This window comes from Typopeltis vanoorti, chromosome 6, assembly GCF_054136105.1.
Source record: "Typopeltis vanoorti isolate ZY-2024b chromosome 6, IOZ_Tvanoo_1.0, whole genome shotgun sequence".
In the NCBI taxonomy this organism is placed as follows: Eukaryota; Metazoa; Arthropoda; class Arachnida; order Uropygi; family Thelyphonidae; genus Typopeltis; species Typopeltis vanoorti.
This window is the reverse complement of record NC_143554.1, coordinates 9,036,361-9,053,037: the sequence shown is the minus strand read 5'-3', so window position 1 is coordinate 9,053,037 and position 16,677 is coordinate 9,036,361. Positions and strand designations below refer to the sequence as shown.

At 37.0% G+C, this 16,677-nt stretch overlaps 1 protein-coding gene across 8 annotated transcripts in view; it reads right to left on the bottom strand.

Moving 5' to 3' along the window:
• Positions 1-16,677, bottom strand: part of LOC150105272 (tyrosine-protein phosphatase non-receptor type 4-like) — a 238,981-nt gene that overhangs the window by 187,914 nt on the left and 34,390 nt on the right. For 3 of the 8 annotated variants that reach the window (XM_090394050.1, XM_090394051.1, XM_090394049.1), the window contains exon 2: positions 2,093-2,160. The exons of 2 other annotated variants lie outside the window; for them this stretch is intronic. In XM_090394050.1, the coding sequence (XP_090250176.1) occupies positions 2,093-2,116 (24 nt within the window). In that variant the 5' untranslated portion in view covers positions 2,117-2,160. Of the gene's footprint in view, positions 1-2,092; positions 2,161-2,816; positions 3,419-16,677 lie in introns of those variants that run through there. 3 more of the 8 variants (XM_090394048.1, XR_016548432.1, XM_090394046.1) reach the window with 3 other exon arrangements.

Genomic DNA, 16,677 nt, shown 5'->3' with positions numbered 1-16,677 from the left:
TATGCACCCACATTCTGTATGATTTATTTTACATTAATCTTAAGCCAATTACACATACAGAAATCAGCACAACCCCTGTAGCACAATCACTAGTGGCTATATCCCTTCTTGAAATAAATGAGCTTGAATACTATCTACCACACAAAGAAAATAATAATAAACATGAAGTCTCATATTAATAATAATGTTAATAATAATAATAATAGAGATCTCCATGAAGTCAAAGCTCATTGTGGGAAGTGCATACTCTATCATGCAAAAAGATCATTGGGCAATGCCTTAAATCCATTCACTATACTCTTAGGCAATCAATCCCACTCACCAATCACTTGCCATGCAAAGAAGCTCATTCTCATTCCCTTGCTCACAGGAATGGCCTCTTGTTCTACCCTCATCTTCCTCTATTCTATGAAAAATTTGCTCCACATTAATCTGATAACAATCCCTCACTAACTTCAATGTCTCAGTCATATTCCCTTTCCTTCTATTCATGAGGCTCCGCAACTTGCAATCCCTCTCATATCTGGCATTCCAGGGCCCTAACACTGACCTAGTAAACCTTGTGTGGACCTCTCCATTACATCCTCATTCCCTTGAAAACCAGATGACCAAATCTGCACACAGTAGTTCATATTATTATTATTATTATTATTCAGGCCTCCATGAAATCAAAAGACTCATCGTGGGAGATCCTTCCTAGGAAACACAAAGTCATTCATACCACTCCTTGAACTCATTGACTGTTCTTGCTCTCTCACCACTCTATCAGGCAATGCATTCCATGGTTCAACCACCCTCCATGCAAAGAAACCACTCCTCACAGCTTCCTTTCGTAACTTCCAGGGATACATGGCCAGATCAAAGCCGTACACAAGGGAACCATAATCTCATTGCTTCTGCATGTCAATGTACTCCTCATTATTGCCATAAGCCATTGTGATGTTCTTAGAATTTTAGCATTGTAACCCCTAAACTTCAAGTCCCTGTGCACCATTACTCTCAGATCTCTCATCTCTTCTGCCTCCTTCAATATTTCCCCATTAGTTGTACACTCAGCATTCCAACCTTGCCTACCATAATTTTAAGACCTTGCACTTTGCAAGAATGAATTGACAGTTCCATTCACATGCCCACATGCTATTGAGATCATCCTGCAAGTCCACATCTGCTCTACTTCCCACAGTTCTTCCCAACTTTGCATTACTGGCAAACAGCTGTACATCTCCACATAACACAATGTCATTAATATACAAGTTAAACAATAATGGTTCCAAAGCAGATGCCTGTGGCACTCCACTACTGACCTTCTTCTTTTGAGATACCATTCCTCCATATATATCCTGCTGATATCTATCTGACAGTCAATCAGATATCCAACTCACTAGCTGTATCTAATCCCATATGTTTAAATTTAAACATCAGCTCTTGTCATGTTGCAATCTCTTAATGGTATTTGAAAAATCCAAGTATACTACTGTATATGCATCTCCTTCATCCACTGAATTTGTCACTTTACTGTAATACTTATAAGGAAAATTAAGCCAGTCTTTTACAGTAGATGCAATTTCATACTGTAATTTATCCTCAGCAGGAAAAAAATTGATTTTTCTCTGATGAGGATCAACTACATACTGAAAAACAGCCAAACAAGCCAGAAATATATCCATACCACTGAAGACCATGGAGAGAGGGCTACCATTACTAAAATCAATTTATAAGAAACCACTTTACTTGGTCATAACAGACCTGATCCTAGTTGTGTGGGGATATAAGGCAGATTTAAATTCAAACGGAGTGAAGCATACATCTTTTTATTATTATTAATGTCTGAAGAACAATGAAATGGAGTGAGAGAATAGATGTGCCAAGGCCTTTTATGTTAGAAATATCCATACTACACAGGTAATAATCAACTGGCAAACGATGCTGTTTGCCTCCCACTCATAAAAACAAAAACTTTTTTTTCGCCCTAATTTTTTTTTTCACTTGTTTATCCTGAAATGTCCATGAATTAAAACGTGTCTAGAGAGCAAGTTAGTTGTTTTGTTTTTTCAAAAATAAACAAAGTAATTAATGCATTTATGATTCTCACCATACTACATGCGAAAATCACCATTCATCAACAGTACATGCAAATGTAGAGCTCTGCTAACTCAAGACCTAGAAGTAGAACAACCATAAATATAATTCAGTTATGATTTATCATGCTTCTCTATACTAATAATGGCATATACATACGAAAGTAGCGTGAACTAATCGCTAATAACAGTAATAATTTTTCAGATTTAGAGCGCCAAAAAAAGTATTTTAAATGGATGTACGAAACCAGTGCCAAATTAAATATTCTTTTTCTATGAAAGGTACTGGCCAATAACCTCAATCCCATTTTTAAGGCTAAATATTCCATAGTTATGTTAAATGATAAGCAATAACTATTTCAGTAAAAATCCAAAATGTGATAATACAAATCCGAAATGCATAGGCTTTTGGATCATTAAATCATTTCAAAATACTACAACAGCATGGTCAACGCTTTCGTGTTAAAAAATTATTACACATTTTGCATAGTTTAAGATAAATTACCGATGGTAACTTTGGTGGCTTTTAAAGTATGGTCAAACCACCAAAGTAAAGTTTCCGTGCACTGTTGCAAAACTCATGTTTAAATTGCTTTTATGACAAACTAAAAATGGAAGAAAATTTGAAAATAAATAAATAAATAAATAGCGTGATTAAAAAATGAGACAAAAATTGCCATGCACTTTGTAATTAACTGTGGCGTAATTGTTTATCATAGTATGCAAATACGCTCTTACCGTATTATCACAAAGCATAAAAATTTCCCATGGAAATGTGTCAAATGTCCACTCCTCCTCAGATGTGAGAAAATCCCACAGCTCGACAACATCCATTACACCTTTGCTGTGTATCCCTTGTGCAGTTATTCCTGTTATTCAACAAAAATAACGAAATGTTTTATCTTCCCGAACGTACATGCATTACGCATCGATCCTTTCGGGCGAATATATATTTTTTAACTATGAAATAACTTTTTCACGCTGCGTTGCATATACTTTCACAAAATTAAGTCTAAATAACACTTTTTTAAATTTCCTCTTACAGTGAACTAACTATTAAATGACTTCAGTTTGTAAATAAGCAGCGTAAGCAATGAATGGCAGCAGAAACCTTTACTGCCATGTTTGAAAAAGGACTAAATGCACATTCGCATACGTGGAAATAAAAAAGCAGCCTTTGGAGTTGTTATGCAACAGTAACTATCAAATAGCACAGCATTATAAGAATACAAGCGGATACAATGTATTGCTTCAGCCTTCTAACTGCTTAAAAACATCCGTTAAATGCAAAATACGACAACCAAGCCTGAAACTCAAAACATAAGTAAGTTTGTGCGTAGAATTACAGTATCCACGTGTTGTCTTCTAATCCATAAATACTTTCAAGAGAGCACTAAAACTCTTTGCAGTGTTGCTAGGAAACGAAGTGACGTCAGAGAACTTATTGCCTCACTGATCATCTTGACCTTCGGGTTTTCTTTAGCTCCTGCTACCAGCAGATATCGCATGAATGGATAGTGTTTTCGGGGTTAGCGGACGGAGATAACCCATCCGTAACAAGTTTCCAAAATAATGATTTTAACTATTTTATACACTCTAACTGAAATCATTTATCAATTGCAATAAAAATGAAGTATTCCTAATAATTAAAAAGGTATGGACTAAATTTAAAAGTAATTGTGAATGTATTACATATTAATCAACGACATGCATTTTTGTGGAAAGAGTTCGCGATCAATCACAGAGGTTAAATTTGTCATCGAAAAAGTCATTCACAGTTCAACAAAACATTAAAATACCGAATATTGCAAGCTAGTTAAGTTACATTTAAGGAAAGAAATAAATTAAATTAAAAAAAATATATGGTTCAGAAACTACTGAAATAACATAACCCTAATCCAAGTTTTACTTTCTTTTTTTTTTCTTATGAGCAGATTAAAATTATTTTCAATGTTTCTGAAACTAGCAGTTCTACAATATTCGCTTTCTTTAAATGGTAAATATGAACCACTGGTTTATGACCTTAGACCAGTGGTTCTTAACCTGAGGTGTGCGCACTCCTGGGGGTGCGAGAAAGCATTTCCAAGGGTGCGAGATAAGTTTCTAAATTTTAACCCAGATTCGATGGATGACAGCTATTTAATAAAAGACGATCTTATTGAAATACCAGCCAATGCACGTATTCAAATAGAATTTGAAAAACTGGACTTAGAACAATTCTGGTGTACACAGAACCTTATCCACAGCTGACAAAAGCAGCATTGTAGACATTTTTACCATTTGCCACCACCTACCTGTGTGAAATGGGATTTTCATCACTTTTGCACATAAAAACAAAAGGCAGAAATCGCTTAAATGCAAGTGATAACTTACGCGTGGCTCTTTCAAAAAATGAGCCTCGTTTCAAAAGTATTATTATGAATAAATAACAACAACATAGCCATTAAAAATTGAGATATTCTTTTGTATGTACATGTAAATGTATGTGTTCATTTTTCAATAAATAAATTATCTTGCAATAGATGTAATTTCCTAAATAAAGAAATAGAAACACATTTTTCACGGGGTGCGAGAACTTATTTTTAGATTTAAGGGGATGCCGATCACTAAAAAGGTTAAAACCCGTTGCCTTAGACGGACAAATCGAATAACGAAACACACGCAGTTTACATACATACATATTACACAAGCATATACTCGTATACAGAAATTTCTTACGCACAGATCAAAAGAGCAATAAAAATCGACCTTTACTGGCTATGGTAACGAGGCATTATTAAGATTTTAAGATAAAGGAATTTATATGTTCGTAAAAATTAATTTACCTTCACTTTATAATAATATCTGAGTAATAAACTGGTGTCGAATAATAATAATAATAAGATCCACTTTCAGATGTATCGAAGTGTCACAAATGGCATATATACACATATATCAATGTATGTCTATCCACTTTACTTCAAGCTCCGATTTTCTATAAATATGAAGGATATTTGTTATTATTTCAAAACTTCTGCTTGCCTCTATATAAGACAGACCACAAGAACGTGAAATTATATTAATGCAGAAGGAGGCTGCTGTCTTTTGGAGATTTAACTGATAACTGATAACTTCTGTGGCTTCATGGATATCAGTCCCGTGGACTCTGATCCCTTCATCGCTATGAATAATTCCCGGTTTAAAGGAAGAAATTTTTGAGCACTTGGCTCGTCCTAATTAGGGCTGTGTTGAAAGATTTCAATCTGTGATCAGGGCCGCCTTTGGGCGTTTATGTTTCCATCTGTCTTTTTCATCGTAATCTCATGACTCACGAATGAGTAGGTTGGGATGGAATGATGCCTGAGTAAAGTACTTGGTTGCTATCTGGAGGAGAAATGTAGGTATGTCTTGCAAGTTTCCATCTTGATGGAGAATAGTGTTCCTTACAAACCACGGGGCATCAAAGATCATTCGGAGGCATTTGGTTTGGATTAATTGTAATCGTTTGATGTTGCTAGGAGAGGTGTGGCTCCACGCTGGCGAACTATATGTCAGTATGGGTCTGATGATTGCTTTGTATATTCTTAATTTGTTTTCTGGACTGACTTTGCTTCTACGGTTGAGTAGAGGGTAGAGCTGAGCTATTGCTGAGTTTGCTTTGTTGCAAGCATGAGAGATGTGGGAGTAGAAGCTGAGATGATTATCTAGTTTGATTCCCAGGTATTTTACTTCTTTTTGCCATGGGATATGTATTCAACATCGTGATTGCTCCATGATGGTCTGCTTTCTTCCTTGTAAATAGTATGGCCGTGCTTTTATCTGTATTAAATCAATTCTCCATAACCGAAATCATTTTTCAAGATTCTTTGCTGCTTTTTGTAGTCTTTGTGTGGCCAGGCATGGTCTGAGCGATCTGGTCAGTATCGCCATGTCATCTGCATAAAATACAATGGTGGTTGATGTCATGCTTGGGACGTCTGAGATAAAAATGTTAAAGAGCAACGGCGATAATAGGGAGCCTTGTGGGACACCTGCTGTGATACTTCTTGTAGTTGATCTGAGCCCACGAAGTTTCACTTGAAATTTTCGGTCTTTTAGGTAAGAGTCTATGATTTGGATGAGGTTTAGTGAATATTTTGCAGTAATTAGTTTGTGGATGAGGCCTTTGTGCCACACTTTATCGAAGGCCTTCGCCACATCCAGGAAGATTGCACCTGTATGCTGTCTCCAGTTAAAGCCGATAGTTATGGTATTCTATAAGTCTCTGGATTTGTTGAATTGTGCAGTGTCCAGTTCGAAAACCAAATTGTTCTTTTGGGATCAGACCTAGATTGTCCGTTTCGCTTTGTAGGCGTTTTAGAATTATCTGCTTCCAGCGAGTGGGGAAGTAGTTGAGTCTTAGCATCGCATTGATGATAGCCACTAGATGCATTATTGTTTTGTGAGGGAGTGATTTTATAATTTTGTTTAAAATCTGATCAGGACCTGGTGCTTTTCTGTTATTAAGGTTCTTGATGATTTGATATATTTCATTTGGCATGGTATAGTTTGAGTTGTCACGGGTGGTGAAACGATGAAGTGCATAGCTTACTTGTTTGTGGATTTTTTCAATGAAGCGCAAGTCCGCATTAGTGTAGTTTGGTTGAAATTGCAGCTCCAGAGAGTCTGCAAAAGCTTCTGTTTTTCATCACCTCGGTAGACTATACCTTTTTCTCCATGTATAGGTTTTATGTTGGGGGTGATCGCTGCGAAGGGCTTTAGTCATTTTCCATAGTGAGTTATCTTCAGTTTTTAAGGAGTTTAGTTTCCTCTCCCATTGCTGATTCTTATGGTCTTTGATTGCATATCAGACTAAGTTTGTTGCCCTGTTAAGCTCTTGTTTATCCTGAGGTGATGGTGTTGCATGGTACCGACGTCTAATCCTGTTTTTGTTGCGGATAAGCTTTAGAATCTCTTCTGGGAGCAGGTTAGTTTGAGCTGGAACGGTAACGGTGAAGGCTGTTGCAAGGCCAGTTTGGATTGTGCTTTCCAGTTTATTGATTGCTATGTCTACTTCTTTGGGTGAGGAGATAGTTGGGACAGGGCCTGTGATGTTGCTGAGAGTTGAGCTTCTTGAGATTTATGTAGGCTTGTCCGGGGATGGTTTCTGCTTCTCCGCCTAGGCCAAGCAGAACTGGATTGTGGTCGGAGCTAAGATCATTAATAACCTGCAACTGGAATTGGTGTGGGGTGTTCCTGAAAATGGCGATATCCAGCACGTCAGGTTTGCCGAGTGGTCCGTAGTGTTTTGGTTCAACAGGACCTGTATGGTGATGTTTCTTGTCATAGTGAATTTGTGTAGGCTCTTCCCATTATTATTGGTGTTTCTACTGTTCCACGCAGGGTGCTTTGCGTTTAGATCTCCCGCCACTATTGTTGCTTCGTTTGTGTCAAGAAGTTGGGAGAGGTCTGAGGCTAGAAGTGATTTGCCTGGGGGGGGGGGGGTTGTAGACTGAATATAGTTTTAGACTGCCTGTGTTTTTTGTATGTATTTCAATTCCAGTTTCTTCCAGGTTTGTGGTTGCTGATTTCTTGATCTCACTGTATCTTATGCTTTTTTTAACAAATATAGCAGTTTCGCCCCCTCTGGTGTTGAGTCCATCTGATCTTAGCAGTGTGTAGTACCTTATTTTGGGGTTGTCGCAAGGCCAAAGATGTGTCTCATTGACTAAAAGGATGTCTATCTTATATCTTTCAGCAAATTCTTTTAGTTTTAGGAGGTTGTTGTTTAGCCCATTAGCATTCCAATAAGCAATCTGTAACGAGTTAGTTAAGGTGACCGTGTTATCCATTAATCATAGAGAATATGACTTGTGTGTTTTTGAGGAATTTGTTGGTGTCAGCCGGATTGGGATTTGTTTTGCTAAAGGCTGTTAACATCTCTCCTAGAGTAGCAGCTAGGATTGCTGCGGTGGTTTGGTTGCAAGATGCCGGTTTGCTATTAGTAGAGACCGCAGATGCATATGACTTTTCAGGAGTAACGACCCGCGTTTTGATTTCTGGTGTAATTCGCTTCTGATTGGGCAGGGGTAGTGCCTCTCTAGCCTTCTGCAGGTTGAATGGGTGGAGTGAGCATCCCTTGTAATTCGCTGGGTGTGGGGCCGCCAAAGTTCGCACACTTAGCAGGTGTGGTTCGTGGTTTGACGCAAGTGTGTAAGGGATGGTTGTTACCACACTTGACACACTTGTAATCCGCTTTGCATAGTTTTTGTGCATGCCCATACTTTTGGCAGCGATGGCATTGACCAGCTGAAGCATTTCTTCTGAGAGGCTCAGTCTTGATGACCAAGCTGCAAACTATTTTAAGGTCGTAAATTTCTCTATGATCTTTACTGATCTCGACCAAGACCAGAGGCATAGGGCGCTTGTCCGCTCGGTACATGCGTGATACCTTAATTGGCTCTAGGCCTTGTGATCTGAGGTCAGTAGCTATTTCTTCTGCTGGTATGGTCTCAGCCAGCCCTCTAATTACTACGTTTACATTTTTTTCGCTTTTAAGTTGAAATGTGTGATATTGGACTTTTAGTTCATCCATAAGTCTGGTGAGCTGGCGGTAGTCAGAAATTCCTTTAGGTTGAATCCGGATTCCTTCATCTGTACTCTTGGCTGATGTAAATTTGATGTTTGCGTTCTTCATCGTTTCTGTAATTGAAGACCATTTTTCTTTTGTTCTTAAAATTACAGGTGGAATCCTCTCTTTGGGTTTTGCCCTGGAGTCAGTCTCTATTCTTTCATCAGGTTGTGCTGTTAAGTCCATTGGAGTTGTTTTTTCCAAGGGTTGATGTACTATTTCAGGTTCTGCAGCTGGTGACCCCTTCTTGCGCTTCTTTCTGCTGACAACCTGATAGTCTTAGAGTTATCCGAGTCCACTAGGGGCTGGTCGTTAACCGGTGACATAATCTCTCTGGTGTTATCTTGAGAAGTGCTGGGGAGAGGGTCAGGGAATTGACAGTCTGATTCAACCTCTTCTATTTGGTGGATTGCCACCTTTCCTGGCCATTTCCTTTGCAGTAGGCCTCCTACATGCTTAAAGATTGCCAATAGCTGTTTGAAATCAAGCTCATCGCATGGAGAGTCCATAGTTTGGCCTGAGAGAAAATAGCAGTTTCCCGGGTAATCCTGTAGACTGAGAGTCTACTAGCAAATCCCGTAGACAGCTTAGAGTAAACGTCTACCAGCGAAAAGTTAGTTTGTTATAGGCGACTATCCTAAAAACGAGGAAAAAAGAGTTTCAGGAGCTTACTTGGACCAGTGCAGCGACCTACCTCCCTAAAAAACCATTCAACCACCACTGGTCCACATTGCCGGTGGGGCCTGTGGGCCATTACACCTCTGCATATTTCATACAGAGGGGGGGGGGGATAGTAGGTCACGAACTGTGTTAGTTCCAGTGCAATGCGAGCTTCCCGAAAAACCTTATATAAAAATCAACTAGGCAGAGTCTAAAGGAATACGTTCGATCACAATGACAGCAAAAAATAATGATCTTGGAGATTTAAGGAACTATGGACAGTTTGGATAGGCTTGTAAGCTAGTGATGTAGAGTGCCCTCCCGCGATGAATCCTTGTAGGTCTCACGTAATATTAATAATATTCGGATTTGTTTCAATATTGGAATACCGTAAGTTGGCATAACAACAACCTATACCAACGATGGGAAACTCACGTTAAAACTTATTTATTATTATTATCTGAGACCTCCAAAATAAACATTCTAAAATTGCGTCATCACAGAGCTCAAGGGGTCAGTGGAGCAGAATTTGGAAAACTCTGGTGTAGACATTTGCCTTCAAGGCTGACACTACCATTTAGGCTAACTAGGCAACCGCCTAGGGCGTAAGGCATGAAGGGGCGCAAAACTTCTAACTATGCTTTATTCATACTTTACTAAAATATCAAAATTAAATAGTGATATATGATTTATGTATCGATTCTTTCCCCTTATCCGTCACACACTATTTTACTATTTAACTTTTGGTTCTTTTTTGTTCCTTACCTAAATGATTTGAACTTACCGCTGTTTAAAATTCAGTTAAGATAAATATTTTAAAACGTTAACGTTTTAAAATATTAAATTTCGGTATTTTATAACTTATTTTTGTAAATTTGTTATAATAGAGAATTTTCAAATTAATTAAAAAAGAAAATAAAAAAGCCCTATTAATTTAGCTATTAATTTAACCTGAAAGACAATTTTATTTTCTTTAATGTTAATTAGAAACATTTTAGTTTATGAAATAAGGGGTGCACTTGTAAACTTTGCCTAGGGGACACAAAATACCTGGAACCGACAGTGTTTGCCTTTATTCGACTTTTCTGTCACTCGATAATAGGAGGAGGAAAATTTGCAAATGCAAGACCTTTCCTTAAAGCCATTATCTTCGAATCCATCCATTATTTAATTCTGATGTTTAAAAAACTTTTTCAAAATCTTGACCACTACGACTGACATTGTAACTGGTCTGTTATTTTCAACATCTACTTTGGATTCATCTTTAAGTAATAGCACTGTATCACACTCTTTGGACTCTGACAGAGCTAAGAATTAAACCGCATGGTCAAAGGTAAGGTCAATTCCTATGCACATTCAACAAACATAAGCACCGATATCCTATTTAATTTCATGGCAAAATTCACATCAATAATTTGCAAAGCACTTCATTAATTCATCAACCTCCAAGATAATATCAACGCCTGCCACATCAGACACTGATTCAGTTACAGCCTGATGATAACCCTTTGCAAATTAATAATCAGTAATTCAGCATTTCATCAAAGTATTTTACCATCACACCAGCAGAATTCCTTAAACAGACTGATCCACAATTGTCTTTCTCTTGCAAGCTACGTATCGACAGAACTCGTTGAGATTTTCTTTTGCTTTCAGAGCTAATTTCTCCTCAATTTGTTTTTGCCTTCCTTACCATGTAATCTTCCTTGCCTCTATCTTGTACCATTTATGAACTTGCTGATTGCACTTCACATACTCCTTTCACAACATTTCTTGATGGCCTGTATATTCTGGTAGAAGAGACATTTGCATCCGTAGCACTAGACCGCCCAAAGAAAGCCGTTATGAGTTCGATTCTAGTAGCTCGCTAGATGAACTTTCGTCACACTCTCTTCGACCAGTTTCAGATTTAATCGATCTCTGGCACGGGTCAGTGGTTTTTTTTTTTTTTTCTTTCCCAGATCCTTGAGTTTTCATCTCGTCCTCGTAAACCAAAGAAAATCGACAGTATAACCAATAGACCAAGAATATACCATATTTTATATATTAATATATTGTATTAGGATCACTAGGTGGCGGCACTTGTTTGTTATTTCTTCATCGGAGGCTGCTTAAAAATTTAACGGCGCCAGTTACTTCTGATTGGCTAACATTGCATGCATGTGACTAAAATGGTCTCGCCCACACCCAGGGGTCTCAAACTCAGCAAAGGGCCAGTCAATTAGATGTATATCAGACGCGGGCCGCATTCAGTATTATTCCATGAATCAAAACATAAACTAAAAAAAAAGGAAATGTTCTAACAAAGGCCCTTTTGTTGCCTGGCCTTTACGACTTACGTAAACAGTTACACCAATTTAACTGTTTAAATTTATAACCATTTTTATTTTTAAATTTTAAAAATATAACAAGTTCAGAAAATATAAGTTCAATTGCATTTTATTCATATTTTAAGAAAAGTATTTAAATACATAATTTTCACTTACAAAAATAAAGATTTTTTTTATCTACGGGTCCTTTTTTTTAATTTGATTTTGATCCTGAAACATCTTTTCATCTGTACTAACATGTCAATATCTGCTTTTTCGTTTCATGTTGCAATATGAAGTATTGCATTTAATCTAGAATCTTTTATACGTGAGCGGAACTCGGACTGATTAAGTTTCATAATTGAAAATAATTGCTCGCATACATAAGTGCTTCCAAAGATTGACAACATTTTTGCACAATAAATTTTATATTTGGTATATTTACTGCCTATTTATAAAAATTTGGTAAACGCTACAAAACCCTTTATTTTTTCACGCAATATATCTTGGAAGTTCTCTGCTATATCTTCAACACGCTCGCAACTGTATTTCGTGATAGGCTTATACTTTGAAATGCTTGCTTTTTTACGGACATATGATTTCGACTGCACTTAAAATGCAATTTTTAATAAATTCTCCATCAATAATAGGTTTCGAAGCCCGAGCAATGTTTTCACCTACAACGTAACTGCATTTAACAGCAGCATCACTTGTTGTGTTAACATTCGAAAATATTCTCTGTTGAAACTTAAGTTCATGTTTTAAATCTTTAAGTTTGGCATCACGCATCTTTTCTGTATATTTACAAGATGTCTTATGGTTTGTTTCATAATGACGTTTTAGGTTATATTCTTTCACCACAGCGACACTTTGTCTAACATCAAACATGTCGGAATATTTTTTACTTCCACAAAGAAATATGCTTTCTCCCATTTTTCTTGAAAAGTTCTGCCTTCTTGATCTATTTTTCGTTTTTTAACTTTAAATTCAGACATTGTTATGGGCAGAAAAAAGTAAGTTACTGAGGTAATTTTTATTAACACACTACCATATTACAATGGTAACCTGTAACTTATTGACATTGTATCACGTGGCTTAAAATGGCTACGTGACAAGTAACTTCCATTTTCAGTGTTGCCGACATTTGATGATACAAACATGGTACAAAGAATTATTGTAATAAGTTTTACTTTTGTTTAAAGCTGTCATAAAACGTTTAGAAGTTTGATTTTTTTCTGTTTTAATCCCCGCAGGATGTTTGAACATTGATTTTTAGAAAAGAAATCATTAAGGTCGAGAGCCGAATACGAAGCCTTCGTATGAAGGCTTCGTATTCGGCCTTTTATTTCTTTAGAGTAGGGGTTTGCGACCCCTACTCTAAAGAAATAAAAGGAGTCAGCCAAATTGTTATTATTTTTTATTATTATTACAGTTTCTTCTTTTGCAGCTCATGCTTAATGCCGCTAGTTATCCATTTGGCACCAGACTGTTTCATTTTAACCCTAAAAATGCAATCTGATATTGCATCCTTCAAATATCCCTTGATTATTATCCTGATAATGTTTCCCTTGGCACTAGGCTACATTGTTCCAGTAAGTTTCACATAGCCTTAAAATCTGTAATTCCATATAAGCCGTGTTTTGACTGAAGATTCAACATACCTGAATACCTCCCAAGACAACAATTTATAAGAATGTAGCCGTTCCTCTTCTGCCTTCCCTAAGGGCTGATGTATTATGGCTTTAGAAATTTGTGTTCACGATGCTGGTTTGCCTGCTGACGAAACGAAAACCCTAGTTTTTTCTCAAAGAAAATACCAACGTCCATATAAAACAGCTAATATTCAGCTGAGAACCAAAAACAAATCTTGGCGTCATCGATGGGGTTCGAATCAAGGTTTTCTAAGCCAAAGACAAACACAGAAACGTCTTTAATAAATTTAGTTTAATCCTTTATCCAAGTGTGTGCAAACAAAGTTTGCGCCTGAAAGTATCTTGAGGACTGGGGTAAAGTGGTACAACACCGGGCAACTCCTTGCAAAGGTGGAGCAAGATACCAATAATCCTATCTCAGTATCTCCCATAATGCAAAACACATCTCCTTGCGGATATGTCTAATGTTATGCATTAAGGGAAGGGCCACAACCCAGACTAGTTTCGACCTTTATTAAGGTCTTCAGTGGGAGCCAGGCCCAGAGGTGGAGATACAAGGCAGAAGCAATGGCAGGTCATGTTTACCTATAGGAGTTGCCAAACGGTGTGCCACCTTTTTATTAAATTACTCTGGATTTAGAGAAAGATGTTGAAAGTTTATCTTTCACTTGGTTAGACTATAATAAATTTAGTTTAATCCTTTATCCAAGTGTGTGCAAACAAAGTTTGAGCCTGAAAGTATTTTCAGAACAGTAGTGATGGAGAATAGAAGCTTCTTGGTAAGTCATACCCATTTTCAGTTTTTTTTTTTTTTTTTTCTGAAATCTTTCGTTTCAGAAAATCCCCGCATATATCTCGCACCACGATTTTTTAGCTTTAATTTTGGGAAAAAAGTGCGAATTATAGTCAAATAAACTTTCAACAGAAACGTCTTCGCGACTGCGTTGCAAAAAATATCCTACTCGAAATTACAAAACGATTACAAAATCTTAAAAGCCTCATGCATTAGAGGATGATTATGAATGTGAAACTAAGAGTAAAAAAAAATGAGCATTTGAAAATTTTAAACATTTCATCAGGACCGTTGTTAGGTAATATGCAGCCCCTGGACAACACTATTTTGCAGCCTCTAAATTCAAGAAAATCTGTATAGACGGCGTTCCTTTAAGCTGAGATACAATTTTTCAAGTTTGTGGCCCTCCGAACTTTTCGCTTCTAAACATGACCTTAGTTGCTTAGTAGATTACGACGACCCTGTCTTTTATATTCGAAATACATCAATTTAGAATATTTTAAGAGTTTGTAAAATAGTTTTAAAATATTTAAAATCTTAAAAATAAATAGAATTTAAAAGATGATTTAATTTTTGATTTCACAATACAGAGAGGTCTATAATTATGGTATGTATTTATTCGAGCACGAAAACAGCGGAACATTTATTACGATATTTCAAATGTCGGCGAGTTTGATTTTTTTTTTTTTTTTTTTTTTTAATTCGTAACATGGGAGGAAGTTATAATGCTTGTTATTTGGCTGAATAGTTTACAATTTTCCATAGTTTCAATTTTCCACTTAGAGCCGCACGCTGCGGCTCTAAGTGGAATAAAATACTGCACGAGTGCTGAAAGTGAACAACTGCTTTTATCTCGTGTTCCCAATCATAACTAATATTGCTATGTAAAACTGGGTGAGGTCAAAAAATCGTTGCGATAAAGATCAAATAACTCAGGAAGTGTGTGTGTGTGGGGGGGGGGGTAATTAGAGAAGTTCTAGTGGTTGATTAGAAGAGCCTACAAAAGCTATCCAGAAATCTCGCGTCATTGAAGTTGCGATGCGATGTAAGCATCTCGCTTTAACTGCGAGAAGCTCAGAAAACAGCTTGCGGAAATAAATTGGAAAGAGGAAACTGGATGGAAAGGATATCAATGCTTCTTTGATCCTACTCAAGAACTATTCGGTGGAGGCAACATCAGTATGCATTCCAAAGATCAAGAGATTAAACAGAGCAGGTATGAAATGGATGAATCAAAAAATATGCAGTCTAAAAGAAGAAGCGCAAAATGAATGATGATAATAACCAGTTGCATGTAGAGTACAAAGAGCAGGCGAGGAAAGGTACTCACACTTAATAAGAGTAGCTAAAGTAAATTATGAGCAGCAGTTAGCTAATGTGGCTTAAAAAATCCTGCGGATTTTTTCGATATGTGGCCAGTAGAAGAACGAATGATTATGGAAGGATGGGATTGATTGGTGAAAAAGGAGGAATGATAATCGTTGCGCTCACAATTTAAGGATTAGTTTAGATATTTAACGAGCAATTGATGCAAGTATTTCATTCTTATGAATGTGACATCATGCAGAACTTGAATACAGTGGGAAAGGAGAAGAAGGAAGAAATGTTAGTAAGTGAGTAGGAGATATATGTGGAATTGAATAAACTTGATATTAATAAGGCTGTATGATTTGATATAATTTCACCATGTGTTTTGAGGGAATGTTCCGGAGAGTTAACAACAGCTTACATATCTTTTTAACGTGAGTCTTGCACCGAGCCACGTTCCAAAGTTGTGAAAAGAGGACAAAATTGTTACGATTCGTAAGGGAGGTGATAGCAAGACTTTGAATTATAGGTCAGTCTGTGTGCCTGGAGTTGTGGTTAAAGTGTTAGGGAGGTTAGTTAGAACCAAGATTCAGAATTGGGTTAACAACAGAAAAATACTGTTTAGTGGCTAACATGGATTTGTTAATGAAAGATCGTGTTTTAGCAATCTGCTTACTTTTCATAATAAAGTGACAAATGCATTGATAAGGATGATGCGTACACTGTGGTGTATTTAGATTTCGAAAAGGCGTTTGATAAATTGTCAAATGACAAGCTGGTAATTAAATTGGAACGAATGGGGCTGAACAGTAGATTAGTGCGATTGGAGATTGGCTGTCTGATAGGTATCAGCAAGTTGTGTATGGAGGGGCGATATTCCGGAGGAAGAACGTTATTAGTGGTGTACCCCAAGGTTCTGTTTTGGGTATACTGCCTCATTTGTATGTTAATAATATTGGGAGAGGGCTGAATAATGATATGCATTTGTTTGCTGATGATTCAAAGTTGGTGATAAATATCACAGTCCAGTGGATAGAGTGGCATTGTGCAAGAGGATTTGAATTCACTGTCTGAATTGGTACATTACATGAGTGGGGTTATTAATTCAGTGTTGCAAAGTGTAAGGTTTGGAAATCTGAGAAGCAAAGATGGGATGTAGAGTACAGAATCGGTGGAAATATCTTGGAAGAGATAGAATAAATGAGGAGATCTGGGAATAATTGTGGACAAGGACTTAAAATTTCCGGGTCATGTTGCTAAAATTGTGACAGCACAGCAACAACAGGAA